The sequence below is a fragment of the Eretmochelys imbricata genome, chromosome 3 (assembly GCF_965152235.1).
Source record: "Eretmochelys imbricata isolate rEreImb1 chromosome 3, rEreImb1.hap1, whole genome shotgun sequence".
Taxonomy (NCBI): domain Eukaryota; kingdom Metazoa; phylum Chordata; order Testudines; family Cheloniidae; genus Eretmochelys; species Eretmochelys imbricata.
In genome coordinates, this window is record NC_135574.1 from 29,351,446 (window position 1) to 29,367,150 (window position 15,705).

General features: G+C 42.1%; 1 protein-coding gene across 1 annotated transcript in view; it reads right to left on the bottom strand.

Annotated features, from left to right (window-relative positions):
• The window catches only part of GREB1 (growth regulating estrogen receptor binding 1), a 78,105-nt gene extending 75,473 nt beyond the window's left edge, over positions 1 to 2,632 (bottom strand). Inside the window, exon 1 of the mRNA XM_077811555.1 lies at positions 2,476 to 2,632. Within this exon, the coding sequence (XP_077667681.1) occupies positions 2,476 to 2,632 (157 nt within the window). The remainder of the gene's footprint in view (positions 1 to 2,475) is intronic.
• Positions 2,633 to 15,705: the final 13,073 nt, after the last annotated feature.

Sequence of the window (15,705 nt, forward strand, 5' to 3'; positions counted from 1 at the left end):
AAACAATGCTCTACCGCATGAGCTAAAAGTCACATGGCACTTAGCCAAGGCTGTAGCAGACTCATCAATCTCTAGATGGTCTAGGTGCCACAAGAGGAGGACAGAGCCCCACACCAAGTAGGCATGGGTTACACTTTGAAAACACTGGCTTGGGGGGCGAGGGCGGGAAACGCTAGGACCACAAATAAACTGCACCACAACAGACCCACTGTGTCAAGGAGTCAAAGAATAGGGAGGATACAGATAGTAGGGGGGCCAAGAGCTGGTGTTGTAGCACAGTGCCACCACAAGGATGGCCCATTGCTTCAAGGTTATTGCCGTCCACCCCTCAGACCTTAGGGCTTCATGGTTCCTAGAGGAGGAAACTCCTGTTTGTTCTGGGGGTGAGGCTGGAGCAGGATGTAAGATGTGAGATTGCAACCTCAACCATTTCATGCAACAACCCAGAAAAAGCTCTGTATGGATTGCCTAATAGAGTTTCCATCCTCTGATCTTTTCATGAAAGGGAATGCTCAGGGCAAAGATTTGTGAGGTTTAATTAATTGAGGCCTGATTCTGTTCACATTGACCGGAAAAAAAAAAACGATCAGGCTAGGAAGGTCTGTAAAGTCCTTTGAGAACCTTGAATGAAAGGAGCTACAGAAGTGTGAAAACTACACCTTTGTCCCTGAACAATGCATCTGCTCTTGAAGCATCTTTCCCAGCTGATGTCATACTCCACTTTGTGATATCACAGTTAGTTGCCATGGAAACATTTATGAAATTCCCAATAGAAGATGCATCTGATGAAGTGAGCTCTAGCTCACGAAAGCTTATGCTCAAATAAATTGGTTAGTCTCTAAGGTGCCACAAGTACTCTTTTTTCTTTTTGCCAATAGAAGATCATCACTTCATGTGGGGAATACGCAGCAGGAGCAGATGGACACTCAGAGATTATATTTTCATGCAAATGTCCTTAGCAGGACCGGCTCTAGGCACCAGCAAAGCAAGCATGTGCTTGGGGTGGCACAATTCCAGGGGTGGCATTCCGGCCATCCTTTTTTCTTTTTTCTGGCTTGGGCAAGTGCGCTCTCTGAGCTTGGGGCGGCCAATTTTTTGCTTGGGGTGGCAAAAACCCTAGAGCCGGCCCTGGTCCTTAGTTAGCAGTAAAGAAAGGAGGGAGATAAACATGTATGAGATATAAGCAGATCCGTTTCTAAACAGAATGTTTTTCAACATTTTCAGTGAGATATTGGCAAGTGTTTAATCTTTTCAAAATGGTTTCATTTGTTTTCAGTGGCTGGATTGATTTTTTTAGAATACTTATACTTATTACAAACTATATTATACTTTACACATTTTGCAGTCCATATGTGCCTACATCATCTTTTGCAGGCTACGAAAGAACACACACGCAGGAAACAATTGCAACATTACTCCAGTAGTTAGTTGAAAGAGAGGAAATATGTGTGCCAGCAGGATAATGTTGCCTGCACATTGTCAGACCCACTGAGAACAAACACAATTTAGCTCCTAAGTAGACTTGATGTTACATATTAGCTGACTTGTTTTTCTAATTAATTTGGTTGTCAGATCTACACATTCATCTAAACTATTCCACCTCCAGAGAGAAAAATGAATGAATAAAAGAAAGAGACAAGGCGGGTGAAGTAATATTTTTTATTGGACCACAGACCTCTGCGTAGCCTGAAAGCGTGTCTCTTTCCCCAAGAGAAGTTGGTCCAATAAAAGATATTACCTCACCCACTTTGTTTCTCTACTATCCTGGGACCATCACAGGTGCAGCAACATTGTAAACATGAGTAAAAGAGAGACCAACATAGCAGCTCAGCAAAGATATTAATAAATCAGAGAAATCCAAGACATTAAACATCAGTCCAGAGGCCGTGAGCAGGATTTACCATAGAACACTAGGTAACAGCTTAAGCCAATACCTTGAAAAATGGAGATCAAGTTAAAAACACCGTCACGCCAAAATTAATCATAAAATCTTCTTAGCATACTTAATAGGAAGGCTGCAAATATTTTTGCTGCTTTCATTCATAATCAAAATTATTTTTATCATCTCTCATTTGTAAATCTGTTGTATTTTTGCAACTGTGTAACATAGTAGAATTTTCTATTCTATAAAGGTAAACTACCAGATAAAGCTCTGATCCTCCAAAGATTTCTGCCTGTGTTTAGTGGTTGAACTCATAGTGCTTTCAGTTATGTATGTCCATAAGTGTTTGCAAAAATAGAGCCTTACTTTGTAAAAACAAGGAGCATTCCATAATTATTCGCTTCAAATAGTTCTTTTTTCAAATTTGCATTAGATTTGGGGGAAGGAGGAGGTTGCACAGAACATAAAGCAGCCAAACAATACTTTTGCATCTCTATATATTTAATTTGAAACTTTCATGATGATCACTGGATGAACAAGGAATGGATTCATAGTTCTATGTGAACAGAAATATAAATGCCAAGATTTCCTACCTTCTAGTGATGAAAGTTGCTGCTCGGCTTCCAAATACAGCTGAGAAAAGATTGGTCTGGGGACTAAGCTGTTTGAGCGGAGAGAGGCCTCAATAGAATTATGCAATACTTCTTCGAACCTGGTTGTCTTGAGCTGCCCGGCGTAAGAATTTCCCATCTTCTTATTCAAAAAAAGAAGAAATAAACCACGTTTCAATTTTAGTTCACAGAGCTAGGAGATCACATTGTGTGGAAGGCAAACCACAACATTTCTCATGAGAGAGTAGCACTGCATTGTCTACACTGAAAGGCAGAAAAAAAGAAAACTGACAGCAGCAGCCCACTAAACAGATCCTGCTGGTAAATTACAGGAAGTTATCTAAGTAACAGCATTCTGTAATTCAACAGAAAGGCAGCAAGGTCTGACACCTTTTTGAAGATGTTGCTAGAAATCTGATTCTTGTAATTCCCTAATTTAACAAACTGTACAGCAATTCAGGAGATGCATTGCAATAGTCAGTAATCTCATCTGTCAAACAATCTTTGTGTTTCCTATATCTCAAACAGAATGCACTTTAAAGGGTCTTGTGGATAACAGTTATGTATATGTGTATTGACAACTCAATGGCCCATCATAATACATGCCTACAATTCATGGTTAGAGCAGTTTAACTATTCTTTTAGAAGTGTTCTCTCCAAGCAAAATCGTGTTGCTTATAACTAAAATCCAGTCTAAAAGGATGGCTGAAAGTGTCGTTGGAATCTTTTCGCCAATAACAGGAGATTTATTAATACATTGAGACAATATATTTCCCTCTAAACAAGCACAAGTGTTTTTAGAACAAGAGTCAGACAAGTTATCCATTTGATTCGGTATTTAATTGCATTTATTATTAGTAAAGCCACATGATCTGTTCATTTTGTAGTTTACTGAACCATAATAGTCTAATCCAGTGGAATATTCTAGTAGTTAGTTTCCACATACTCACTTACTGCCTGCTTTCCACTGTGAACACAATGAATTGTTCTAACGCAAAGCCATGTCAGCTTTTTTTTTTCCTACTACAAAGTAGCTCTTGCCCTGGGCCCCACGAACTTTCCCTCCTCAAGTAACTGTGAACTGAAAGCATGAAATGCTTCCTGTTTGTGACAGTAATTCCTAACCACTGAACAGTCCCATCCCCACACTGGATACTGCTTGGGAAATAAGCCCGTTGGGAAGTTGCCTCCAGGAATCACTCAATCAAGAGAAAAATTACTTTGAACAAGCTAAGCCACCTACCACTCTCCTTCTAAACAAAAATGTGTCTTTAGTGAGCTGCTGTCTGTGTGTGACAGTACATGGCACAGTGTGATATTATATACTTTATTGTATATTTATATTGCCCACCCCAGTAAAACTATATACAACAATTAGGAAAGCACAAAGAACCAATAAGGAAAGTGTTTTACATGTAACATAAGCATGCGGTACACAGAAAACAAACAGTGCCAACATCTCTCTCACACACATCCCTTAAGTACGCTCACTGACATTATCAGATGAAAACAGAACTAAAGACAGGAGACTTCAATTTGTTGTGAGGCTTCACAAAGACACAATGATATCAGGTAAGCTGCAGAGCTTCCAGACTATGTTGAGGACTTAAATAAGGATCGGGCACATCCCCCTTCCTCTGCTAAAAGCAGAAGGCCAACTCCCAGCTTGAGTAGACAGTGTTCTCCCCAGGCCTCCATTCCCCCTGCATCCCCAGGCCTCCCTTTCCTGCTGGACTCATGCAATGAGAGTACTCTCTCCTGTTGCAAGCTATTTTAAGCTCGGGCTACACCAAACACAACTGCAGACAGTGAGGAAACACTGCCATTGCCAATGTTGTCCTGATGTTATCTCAAACCACAGGAGTACAAAAGGAAACTAAGGTGGATTCATAAAATGAATTGTATTAAACATTTACTACTTAAAGGTATAAGACAGCTGTCATTAATGAAGCTACCAAAAGACGAATGCTAATTCCAGTCCATCCCCCAAGCCTCATAGTTGTAGGTGTAGTTACATACATCTACATAACACACTTAAAAAACCAACATGGAAATAATGAAACACCTGCTAACAACGTTATCACTTTGCTCGTGTGCTGAACCCCACTCCCACATCCAGAAGCAAAATATTCTCTGACTAAATTATAAACATTTCTGGGTAGGGCCTCTTTTCACGGTGAAAGGGCAGGCACCATTTGAATGCTATATGACTGATTGTAGCACTCCCACAATCCTGCATAACAAATGCTTTCTTCCGGAAAAAGTTGTGGTCAGCCGGCTTGCTCCCAACATTTAGCCACCATCAGGAAGTTAAATGCCATTCAGCAATCATCCATTTTATAAACATTTTTTCTATAGAAAGTGTTAGTTAATAAATGAGACCTTTACATTTAAATTCCAAGATCCGTAAGACCTGATCATGTCCACATAGGAAAATGTTATTGATACACAGCTCAGTCCTGCTCCACTGAAGTGACTAATAGAGAGTCCTTGTCTAGAGTGGGAGCAGGAGTGACACTTTCTCAGGAAGGGCTAGATTGTGACTACCTACAATGTGGCCACGTTGGGCTTTAGAGCTACCTTGATCTTGGCTTTGTGCCCTGTCCTGAGTTCAGGGCTTTGCTCTGGATGCTGCTCCCTGAGAGTAAGTGCAAACAGGGCTGGGGAGCGGGTGAAGTCTTGGCTCTGACCCTCCCACCCACATGCTCGTCAGCCGAGCTGGCTGGGCATGCTGCGGGAAATATGCTGCACTTCAATAAATTACTCCTCCCCCTACCCAAAGCAAGCATGGAAAGAGGGAAGAATTGTGTCCCTTTGAGACCAGCACATGCAGCCCCCTTACTGAGGGCTAAGAGCAGAAACACAGTCTAACCCTAACAGACCAGAGCCTGCTCAGTTTATTCCCACCCACTGACAGGATCCTGTTGTTCAGGTGGAGGGCTCCCCAGAGGCTATTTTCTGCCTTTACATGTCTGACAGAGCACAATGAAAGAGCACAAAGCTAAAGGTGCCCATATACTGCAGTATTAGAAAGAGATTAATTGCTTTACTGCAGAAACACCCATCATGACTAGATGGATCAAGGACCTACAAATTCTTTTACCTCTGGGAAATCCTATTTAAAACACGTGAAACATAAGAAGGTTTTGAATTCACATGAAATCCCTTACAAGACCCCCACTGTATAAGAATGACCTAGAAATGTAACGTGTAGATACAATTCAAACGCAATACTGGAATGTTACCTATCTGCCCCAGAAATGTCCTAAACAAAGAGGAACAAAGGGCTGTTTGCTTTACTGAGGGTCTGTACCTCCTTGTGTGACTCTATACCCATGTTTTGTTTGTTTTTAAGGACACACTGTCATCTAAATTTTATGGTTTTACAGCATCATATGCTTCAGTGATATTTGCATCTAGTTCTTATAGGTGGGAACACATTCTATAGGAAATTTTAAAGGTTCTTCCAGTTTATAAACTCTGCCCCACTCAAAAAACATCTGTTACTCTATTATCTTTTCTTTCTTTGGAATAGAAATATGTGTATTGTTAAGTGGAATGTAAAAATATGTGTTCATAGCAAGTCAGCCAATGGAAAGAGCAGAAATTCCATCTCCAGGTCTGTGAATATTTCAGATACCACCATCACAGACACAAGTAAATTAAGTGATCAGGGAAAGTGAAGCCATTTTACTCTGTTGGGTTATGGGTTCTCCTCTCATTTATATTTATGTAAATCAAGCCTAGCTCCAAAAAAGTCAATGAGTTACATCAAAGTAAACCTGATATAGGTGAGAAAAGAATCAAGCATTATTTTTCTCCATTAACAGTGATTTTTAGCTTGAGTATTCCTGAAAGAACCTTCAGCCACTCACATTCCACCTAAGCCCAAAACACTTCTTTGTGGTACCAGTCACTGACAATTTCATTCCTAAGGAAGGACCTTGTCCTTTGTTAATATCTCACATTCCAAATATGAAAATTAGGACACATCGTCTTAACTGGCTGGTCTGAATTTTTATATCAGTTAACAGGTTTCAAATGCAAAAAATGGGAAGCCCCTAGGAAAGGGCCATTTAAAAAAGTAAGCTCTTTCTAACATTGCATTGGTTAATAATTAGTAGTAAAAATATTCTATTGGTTAGGGCCATAACGAGGGGATTTTCAAAAGTATATAAGAAATAATAATACTTCACACTCAAAATCTAAGTGCTAAGATGTTCTGGTGATGGGGGCCATATGAACCCATTAGATAGTGATCCTTATTCTCCATTGTAAATCTAACTCAATTTTATAGATGGTGAAAGTGAGAGCTCAAAGAGGTGAAGTGACATGCTCAAGGTGGCACAGCAGGACAGTGACAGGACTAGAACTCAGGTCTCCTGATTCCCAACCCTGTAACTTATCAACTGAACCATATCGATATTGGTAAGGTTACCATTTGCAGTATGCTACTACTAAGTCTCTGAATATCTGCCTACTCAAACACAGATTAAAATCAGAGCTTTGATCTAGGGTTGCCAGGTGTCCAATTTTCGACCAGAATGCCTGGTCGAAAAGGGACCCTGGCAGCTCCGGTCAGCAGCACAGCAGAACTAAGGCAGGCTCCCTGCCTGCCATGGCTCCATGTGGCTCCCGGAAGCAGTGGTATGTCCCTGCCTCTGCTCCTACGCATAGGGGCAGTCAGGGGGTGCCACACGCTGCCTCCGCCCCAAGCAGTGGCTCTGCAGCTCCCATTGGCTGGGAATCATGGCCAATGGGAGCTGCAGGGGCTGCACCTGCGGACGGGGCGGCACCTGCAGACAGGGCAGCACCTGGAGCCTCCTGGCCGCACCTCCATGTAGGAGCCGGAGGGAGACATGCCACTGCTTCCGGGAGCTGCTTGAGGTAAGTGCCGCCCGGAGCCTGCACCCCTGACCCCTTCCTGAGCCCCAACACCTGCCCCTGATCCCCCTCCTGCCCTCTGAACCCCTTGATCCCAGCCCGGAGCACCCTCCTGCACCCCAGACCCCTCATCCCCAGCCCCAGCCCAGAGCCCACACCCCCAGTCAGAGCCCTCACCCCCTCTATGCCCCAACCCCCTGCCCCAGCCCAGAGCCCCCTTCTGCACTCCAAACCCCTCAGTCCCAGCCTGGAGCCCCCTCCTGCACCCCAAACCCCTCATCCCTGGCCCCACCCCAGAGCTTGCATCCCCAACCAAAGTCTTCACCCCCTCTCGCATCCCAACCCACTGCCTCAGCCCAGAACCCCCTCCCGCACCCTGAACTCCTCATTTCTGGCCCCACCCTGGAGCCCGTACCCCAATCCCCTGAGCCAGCCCAGTGAAAATGAGCAAGTGAGTGAGGGTGGGGAGAGCAAGCACCAGAGGGAGGGGGGATGGAGTGAGCAGGGCGGGTGGCCTCAGAGGAGGGGTGGGACAGGGCTGGGGCCCCAGAGGAGGGGCGGGGCAGGGGGTGGGGCAAGGGTGTTTGGTTTTGTGGGAGTAGAAAGTTGGCAACCCTACCTTGATCATATACTTTTTGGGGTTCCCTGGCACCCAGACCCAAACTCACAATCCTCAAATAACATGTTCTGAAAGCTTATACCACTGACCCTATATTGTGAGGCTCTGTTCCACAGGAATTTGACCCTGGAATCAATATGACACTACCTCAGATTTCATAGCAGCATTCAGCTTTTCTACATGTGGCATTCATGGGTTGCTGCAGGTAGATAGAGCTGGGGAGTCCTTGAATGCTGTTTGGTCAAATGCAGTTATAGATTCAGGACGTGGAGCACACACTGTGTAAGCTACCAGCAGTAGGAATGGACTTGCTTTTCTACCCACTTCCCGACATCAAACACTGTTGCAGAAGCTTTCACGCCAACACTAAACCTGCCATTTCAGCAGAATGAGCCCTCCATCAATTCTCCCAGCTGCTTGAGAGAGGGCTTTTAATGCCAATATAAGCAAGCTATGGAAGGGCTGTTTCCTACTAGCTGTAAGATGACTGACATTTCTCCCAACCATCAAGACCAGCCATTTCTTTTAAACTTGGGAGGCTGTACCCCACCCACCCAGAATGTGGTACCTGAGTTGTCAAATGCTGGCCCCTGGCTCCAGGCACTGATCACAGTGAGCCTATTTTCCTGGTCCACTGGACTTGGCATTTACAGCCCAGATTTATGTCTCTCTCTCGGCTACAAGTGGGTGGCAAAGGCAGAAGTTTCAAATGCCTGTGAAATTCCAAGCAACAATCGGAGACAGTGACCAGATCAATTGAGAGGGCTAGTGCAGCAGCAGGATAGCCCAATATCCTGGCTACTGATAAAGAGTTTCTCTTTGATTTATCACATTGTCAGTCACCATGGAAAGGATACAGAGGAAAAATACCATCCACAGCTGCTTAAATCCATGATAAACAGGAGACTAGGATCATGCAGACGCATCAGCATTAAAGCAATAGATGTCGCCTCCAACAAAGCAGTTTAGGGCAATATACTGGGATCTCTCAGAAAATGCTGCCTTGCACGTGTAAAGATATCTGGCACAGTAAACAAGAAAAGAGCCATCCTAAAAATGGAAAGTGGTAGCAAGAGGTCTGTGTGAATCCAGAGAGATCAGCACTCAACCTCCAACCACAGAATAAGCAAAATTCCTACAGCAAGGGGTGTTTGTGCAATATGGAAGGAGAAGGATGGCCACTTTGACTAAGGATTACTATTCTAGTGTAACAAGGTCAAGTTCAATTGCCAGGTTTGGTCTTTCCACCCAGACCTTGAAAAATGAAGCCACTTGCATTACTCTGCAGTGGCCCTTTCCCCAGGGTTGCAAAGTCAGTTCCTTCTCAGCCAGGAAGCCAGGGGATCAATCATGGTAGAATAGGGAGGAAGCTATAGCAAAAGGAGATCCAGTCAAAGTAAAAGGATTCAGCTAGAACTCCCGCGTTTAATAAGATCAACCAAAGTGCAAACCTCACACAGAAATTGGCTGCAAGTTTGTATAGCATCCAGCATTACGGGGCTCCAATTCTACCATAATGTACTACCACAACGTAAATATTTCTACATTATTTCTATTCCTTCTATTTGGAGATCTTGGAATAAGGACTTTAGGAAAGAAGGTACAGTGCCAGGCCTGGGCCAAGAAATGTATATTTACTAGAATTCGTATAGTACAGTAAATGCAGCTATTATTGAGAAGGAGACAGTTAATATAAATTAGAAATTATGAACGACACAAAACTGAAAAGGGAAACTAAAGACATCAAGGAAAAATTATGGGTAGCAGGGCTAAGGACAATAAGGAGGAGGATTTTAAGTATATTAGAAACAAAAGACATCCGAACAATGGTACAGGCCCATTAGTAGAGATGGTAAAATTATAATAATGATGTAAAAAAGGCAGAAGTGTTCAACAAATATTTATTCTGTATTTTGAAAGAAACAGGATGATGTATTCATATCACAAGGATGATGAGTCAATTAGTAACTAAGGAGATTGTTAAACAACATCTACTAGGGATCAGATGAAGTGAGCTGTAGCTCACGAAAGCTTATGCTCAAATAAATTGGTTAGTCTAAGGTGCCACAAGTACTCCTTTTCTTTTTGTGAATACAGACTAACACGGCTGCTACTCTGAAACCTACTAGGGATAAACATTTTTAAATCAGCAGGCCTAGATTACTTGCACTCAAGAGTCCTAAAAGAGTTAGCTGTGGATACCTTCAAACTAACACTGGCTCTGAGTCTTCACAATAACACTGGATACCTTTCTGGAAGCGGTGCTTTAGTGCAACATAAGTTATTGGGGTCAATACAGGGTTAACATAGTGAAATGTAATGGCCTGTGATGCACAGGTGGTCAGAGTTGATGATCCAATGGTCCCTTAGGGCCTTAAGCTCTGAATTTATGAACAAATATATTAATTCTATTTTGGGAAGATTAGGTTCAAAAGTGTATTACCACAATAGTGGATCTCTTGGACAGGAATATATGCATGAGCTTTTTGGTTCTAACAGGTCCACAGGTCCCAGGACAACCAAGTAGAAGCAGTCTCTCCCCACCTTCTACCTTCCCACTATACCCCCAGTCTTTGCTGTTTGTTCCAGTCTCCCCCATTCGCTAACTTTTTCATCCTCCCTCCCTCGCGTGGGTTTTTTTTTTGTTTACACTGTTCATTAGTCTAACCAAATGGCTGATGCAGACATGTGAAATGACTAGTGAAAGCAAGCCAGCGATTAAAGCAGCAAGGACCCAGGAACAAAATGGTAAAGCTATCAATACAACAATGATGCAAATCCTAAATGACAAGTATTTCAAAATAATATGCAGAGACAGATTGTAGCCCCCAATATCCGCATGTACAGAGAACCAGGCAACATCAGTATGATCTCCAAGCACTCAATAGTCATGACTCAGGACCCCCAAAATAAAGAGGCAGCCTTAAAAATCATGAAATTTTAAACATAATAAATGTTGGGTTCTTATTTGCCTTCCATTCTTGGCACCTTTAGGGTGTGCATTTTAAGATTCTCTCTGAAACTCCAATGGCTAGCTTACTTTTTTTTAATGTAATAAGATGAGAGTTTCAGGTATTCATATAAACTGAGGAGCTGGAGCTTTTAAAAGACACTTGAGCTTGTGAGAGTTGGAAATGCTAAGACATGGCAGACATAGCTTGGCTTGTGTGGAAAGGGAGATGTGCTGCTCCCATGGTACCATCCCCCTTTTCTCGGAGCCTGAAGAGAAGGCTTTGTAGGAGGAGGATTATTGGGTAGGAAAAGTAACCAGTACTGTAGAGACTAATGTTCTATGCGCATTGACTCTCCTGGCAACCCACCAACAGGGAATCCGCAGAAAGGCGATTGCGTCTGTGGGCTGTTTGCAGTCTTATTCTCACTGGAAAAGGGGAGAGGAAGGAGAACCCCCATAACCATTAGCCCAGTGGCTATAGCACTCCCTAAGGAAGTGGGAGACGGCAGTCCAATTCCCCCCTCTGTCTGATGAGAAGGGATTTGAACTTGGGTTTCTCATCTCTCAGGTGAGCGCCTGGACTATGGGATAGTCTGATGTAGAAATCTCTCCTGTTGAAGCTGCTTCACTGTGTGTAAATAATTAAATATGCATTGGACAAGAGAGAGAATGACTCTCTAGTCCAGTGGTCAGGGCACTCACCTGAAAATGAGGTACCCATGTTCAAATCCCTTCTCCTCATTAGGCAGGGAGGGGAATTGTACCGGGGTCTCACACATCCCAGATGAGTTTCATACCACTGGGCTAAGGGTTATAAGGGATGCTGTTACCACCTCCACCTCCCTTTTATGTGTGTGTTTGAGCAAGCCTATAGGATAGGGTCCCACATGTGAGATAGGTGTGGGAAATGTTTAGTTTCACCTGGTAGAATAATCCCCATTGAAGCTTTTGCATGAGAGAGGTGCTAGCTGTCAGACCTAAGCAGCTGTGCTCATGCACAGAGGCAGAAACTTCAAGTTGCCTAGGTACCTAATGTAGTAAATGTAGGTGCTGAAGGACTTTAGGTGTCAGCTCAGCAGGGGTTTTGAGGATTTGGGATTTCGGAGCCTAAAGTGAGAGTTAGGCGCCTAAGTCCTTTGGTGGATCTGGGGCCTACTGACTGGAGAAAGTGGGGTTGTGGAAAAAAGGCCAGTGGAGTCTGCATCTATTTAAGTAGAATCAGATGTTCCCAAGAAATATGGAAGGGAAAGGGGAAAATATGTGGTTACCAAATGGCAAATAAAAGAAACAGTCAGGAGAGAAATGGTATTTTGGTATTTAAGAATAATACAAATGAGAGAAAAAAAATTAAAATCTGCCAACCATAATTGACACTGTCATTTTAAAACACACTTATGCACTCAGGAAGTTTACCCATGGACTGCAGTTCTATAATACTGCCACAGTTAATCCCAATAAGTTGAATAAATTAGAGAGAGAGGGACAGTGTCTAGAAATGTTTTTTCATTTCACACCCTTTCTATTCTGGAAAACAAATATGAACATCTAACAAACCCATTAGTTACAACACTACATCTGATAGGTATTGGTTTGCTTATGCAAAATAACTGAGTTAGCCCAACTGTGGCTAGCCATCCACATCACTAAAAAAAACCCTACAAATGGTTCTAATTGGTTCCCATTTGACTCTCAATGACACCAAAGTGGGCACTTTCACTCCCAGAGGCCGTCCTTTAAGTCAGGACTGAGACACAATGGCAGGCCAGTGTGAGGAAGCTCTATGTCCACTCCCTTTGCTGTACTTGTCCCATGGATAAATGATGGGAGCTGTTCTCTGGGCATGCCCATCAGCACCTTTCATGAGCACAGAGTTACACACAAGGGAAGAAAAAGGAGTTGAAAAGAACAGAACTAGACTTTGGTTGTTAAGCAAAATTCTGGTGTGAGCTGCATAGGCACGTTGATTTAACAATCCTCACATTAAAGGTTACGTGCTGATAAAATTATATTCATATGACTAGAAATACTACAGCCATGTACAAAACCATATCAGTTCTCTTCAGAGAAAAGGAAGCTGTCACTTGCGTACCACAAAATTGTCATTCACTGTAGTGCTCTGTGGTATGGTTTTAGTTGCTTATATAGGGCTATACACATCTATAGTAGAACTGGCGAGAACATTTCTGCCAAAGTGAAATTTTGGCAAAATATGCTGGTTCAATGAAGTTGTATCAGTTTTGGTGAAACTTTTGTCAGGAATGTTTTTACAGAGAGGGAAGCCAGGTGGACAGGGTACTGGCTTAGGGTGTGGGAGACTCAGCCTGATTTGCAGTTATCTGGGATGCAAACCTCTGCTCTGAATCAGGCAGAGCAGGGACTTGAACCTGACTCTCCCACAACCTAGGCTAATGCCCTAACCCAGCCTCATCCTTTTCACAAAACCATTCAAAATGTTTTCTTTTCATTCCATTGCAGAATGAAAACAAATTTTAAAACTGTGAAGGTTGTCAGCAGACGGAGTTGTCACACCCTGGTCAGCTGTAATCTATACAAAGAAACTATAGTGCTAATTGTAGTCACATATTATGCAGGCTTAAACCCAAATCTCTAAATGTAGCAACTTGCTCCAAAAGGCTAATGGAATCTCACCACGAAAAGATCTCCTTTTTCACTTAGGAGTCAGGTTATGGCAATTTGCTAAGCCTCACCTCAGCATTACAATTTTAAAAGCAACATTAAAGCTTTAACTTCAAACACAGTTATCCTAGCTAGAACTCCCACAGTACTGTACCCTTTTCTGTAATCATATCTTAGAATTCATACCTCTCCAATGGAATTAGATCAGAAATTGCTTCCTAATAGTACCAATTTGGAAAGTATCTCATCACTGAACACAGAGGTTGATGATTAAGGCTGACGGCAGGAAACAGAAAATAATCCTACCCCTCTGTCCAGCCAAAAACAGTTCTGCTTCTGTTTCCATAAAAAGATATATACTGTAAGAGGACTGGTCTGATCGCTGAGCTGCCACTTTCTTTGCTGTTCTTTTTATTTTTATCTCATTTGTTAATTTGATCCTGAAAACTAGTTCAATAAGAAGACTGGATTTCTTCTGCACTGAAAGTGATCCGATAATGATTTCCTCTGCTGACTCATGTTTCCAGGCAACAGAATCCCTGAGTAAGAATTCAGAATGCGATTTGCCAAGCTTTCAAGTATACCATGCAGAAGAGCTCAAAAGGAGGAAGAGGACCACCAGGCTTTCTGGCAATTTTGGATTAAAAATAAAACTATTTAAAATCCAGTCTTTGAAATTAGTGTCCTTGCCCAGGGTGAGAAAAATAAGGAGTTTTTTTCTTTAACATTGGCACCCTTCACAGAGATTAATATACATACTTTTTCTATAAATATATAACTGTTCCTGCTAGGGTTTTACTAATGAAAAATTTATCTGCTCATTGTTGCCTAACTGCCCTCTGTGCCTTTGAAAATCACCCCAAAAGATCCATACCAAAGTGGAAAACCTGCTAGGAAAGCAATGCTGCCACTCTCAGACAGACAACATATCAAACAATTCACAAGAGACAAAGGGCTCATTTTGTGCCATACAAGCAATTTTCTTTTTCATTTTTGGCCACTGAAACAGGAAAAATTTCAGCCTAAAAATCAAAATATTTTGGGCTTTGGCTGAAAATTTTCAGCTGGAAAAAAAATCAGTTGTTTGAAAGGGGCTAATTTTTCACTGTAACCCACAAAATTCCTGCAGGAAGTTTTGACAAAAACGAAAAATGTTTCATCTACATTTTCTACAGGAACGAACCACCATTTCCTGACCAGCACTACAGACAACCAATTCAAAAAGCTCAACTGAGACAGTGCACAAATCCACCAAGCAATAAATCAGTGAAAGAATATGATTATGGATTAGTTTCGGTGGTCCAGCCTGAGGCATTATTGGCAGTTCCGTGCAGAGAAATTGGCAGGGCTACAGCTTGTGGTGTTCTACTTCTGTGGAGAAACAGAGAACTCCCATTTACAACCAGACTGCTTTCATTAATTAAGCATGAACAACAGTTCCCCTTTTAAGACTTAGTTTTGGCCCTTTTAAAAACTTACTTTATAAAGTAAGGAACAAACTGCTTTGAGCTTGAAGTTCCTCCTGGCTAGACCCAAGCCAGAGCTGAAATTTATTTGAAAAATTTGAAGCTAGAAATACAAATCATTTTGAGTTATGATGTTTGGAAATTTTGATATTTATTCAGTTTTGAAAAAAAAAAGTTATGTTTTTGGCCTTTTCTAGTTTGTAATAAATCTTGCCATACAAAGTTCAAATGGGTTTTAATCACAAATCTTTACTTAGATCTCATATATTCAACTACTTTCACAAAGTTTACTTTCTAAATATAAAAGTTATTCAAAAATCCTCATGGGGAACTCTGTCGGGGGGATTATAATTAATTTTAGATGTCTGGGAAAAGTTATAAATTCAGCTGAATTTGTGGAAGTCAGTCTCCAGAAGAACCATGCCCATAACCTCTCTAAATCTCACATTTTACATATCACAGAAGGGGGAAGCTCATTAGCCAAGTCTGAATTATATGCGTCTTGACAGTGGTTCTCACAGCAGTTACAAGACTCTTTAATTAAGGTGTTGCATAATTTGAGGGAAGGTATAAAATGGAGGAAGAAGATCTAGGCCAGTAAAAAGATTTTAGGGGACCTTAACTGAACATTTATTGATGTTTGGGTATTTAAT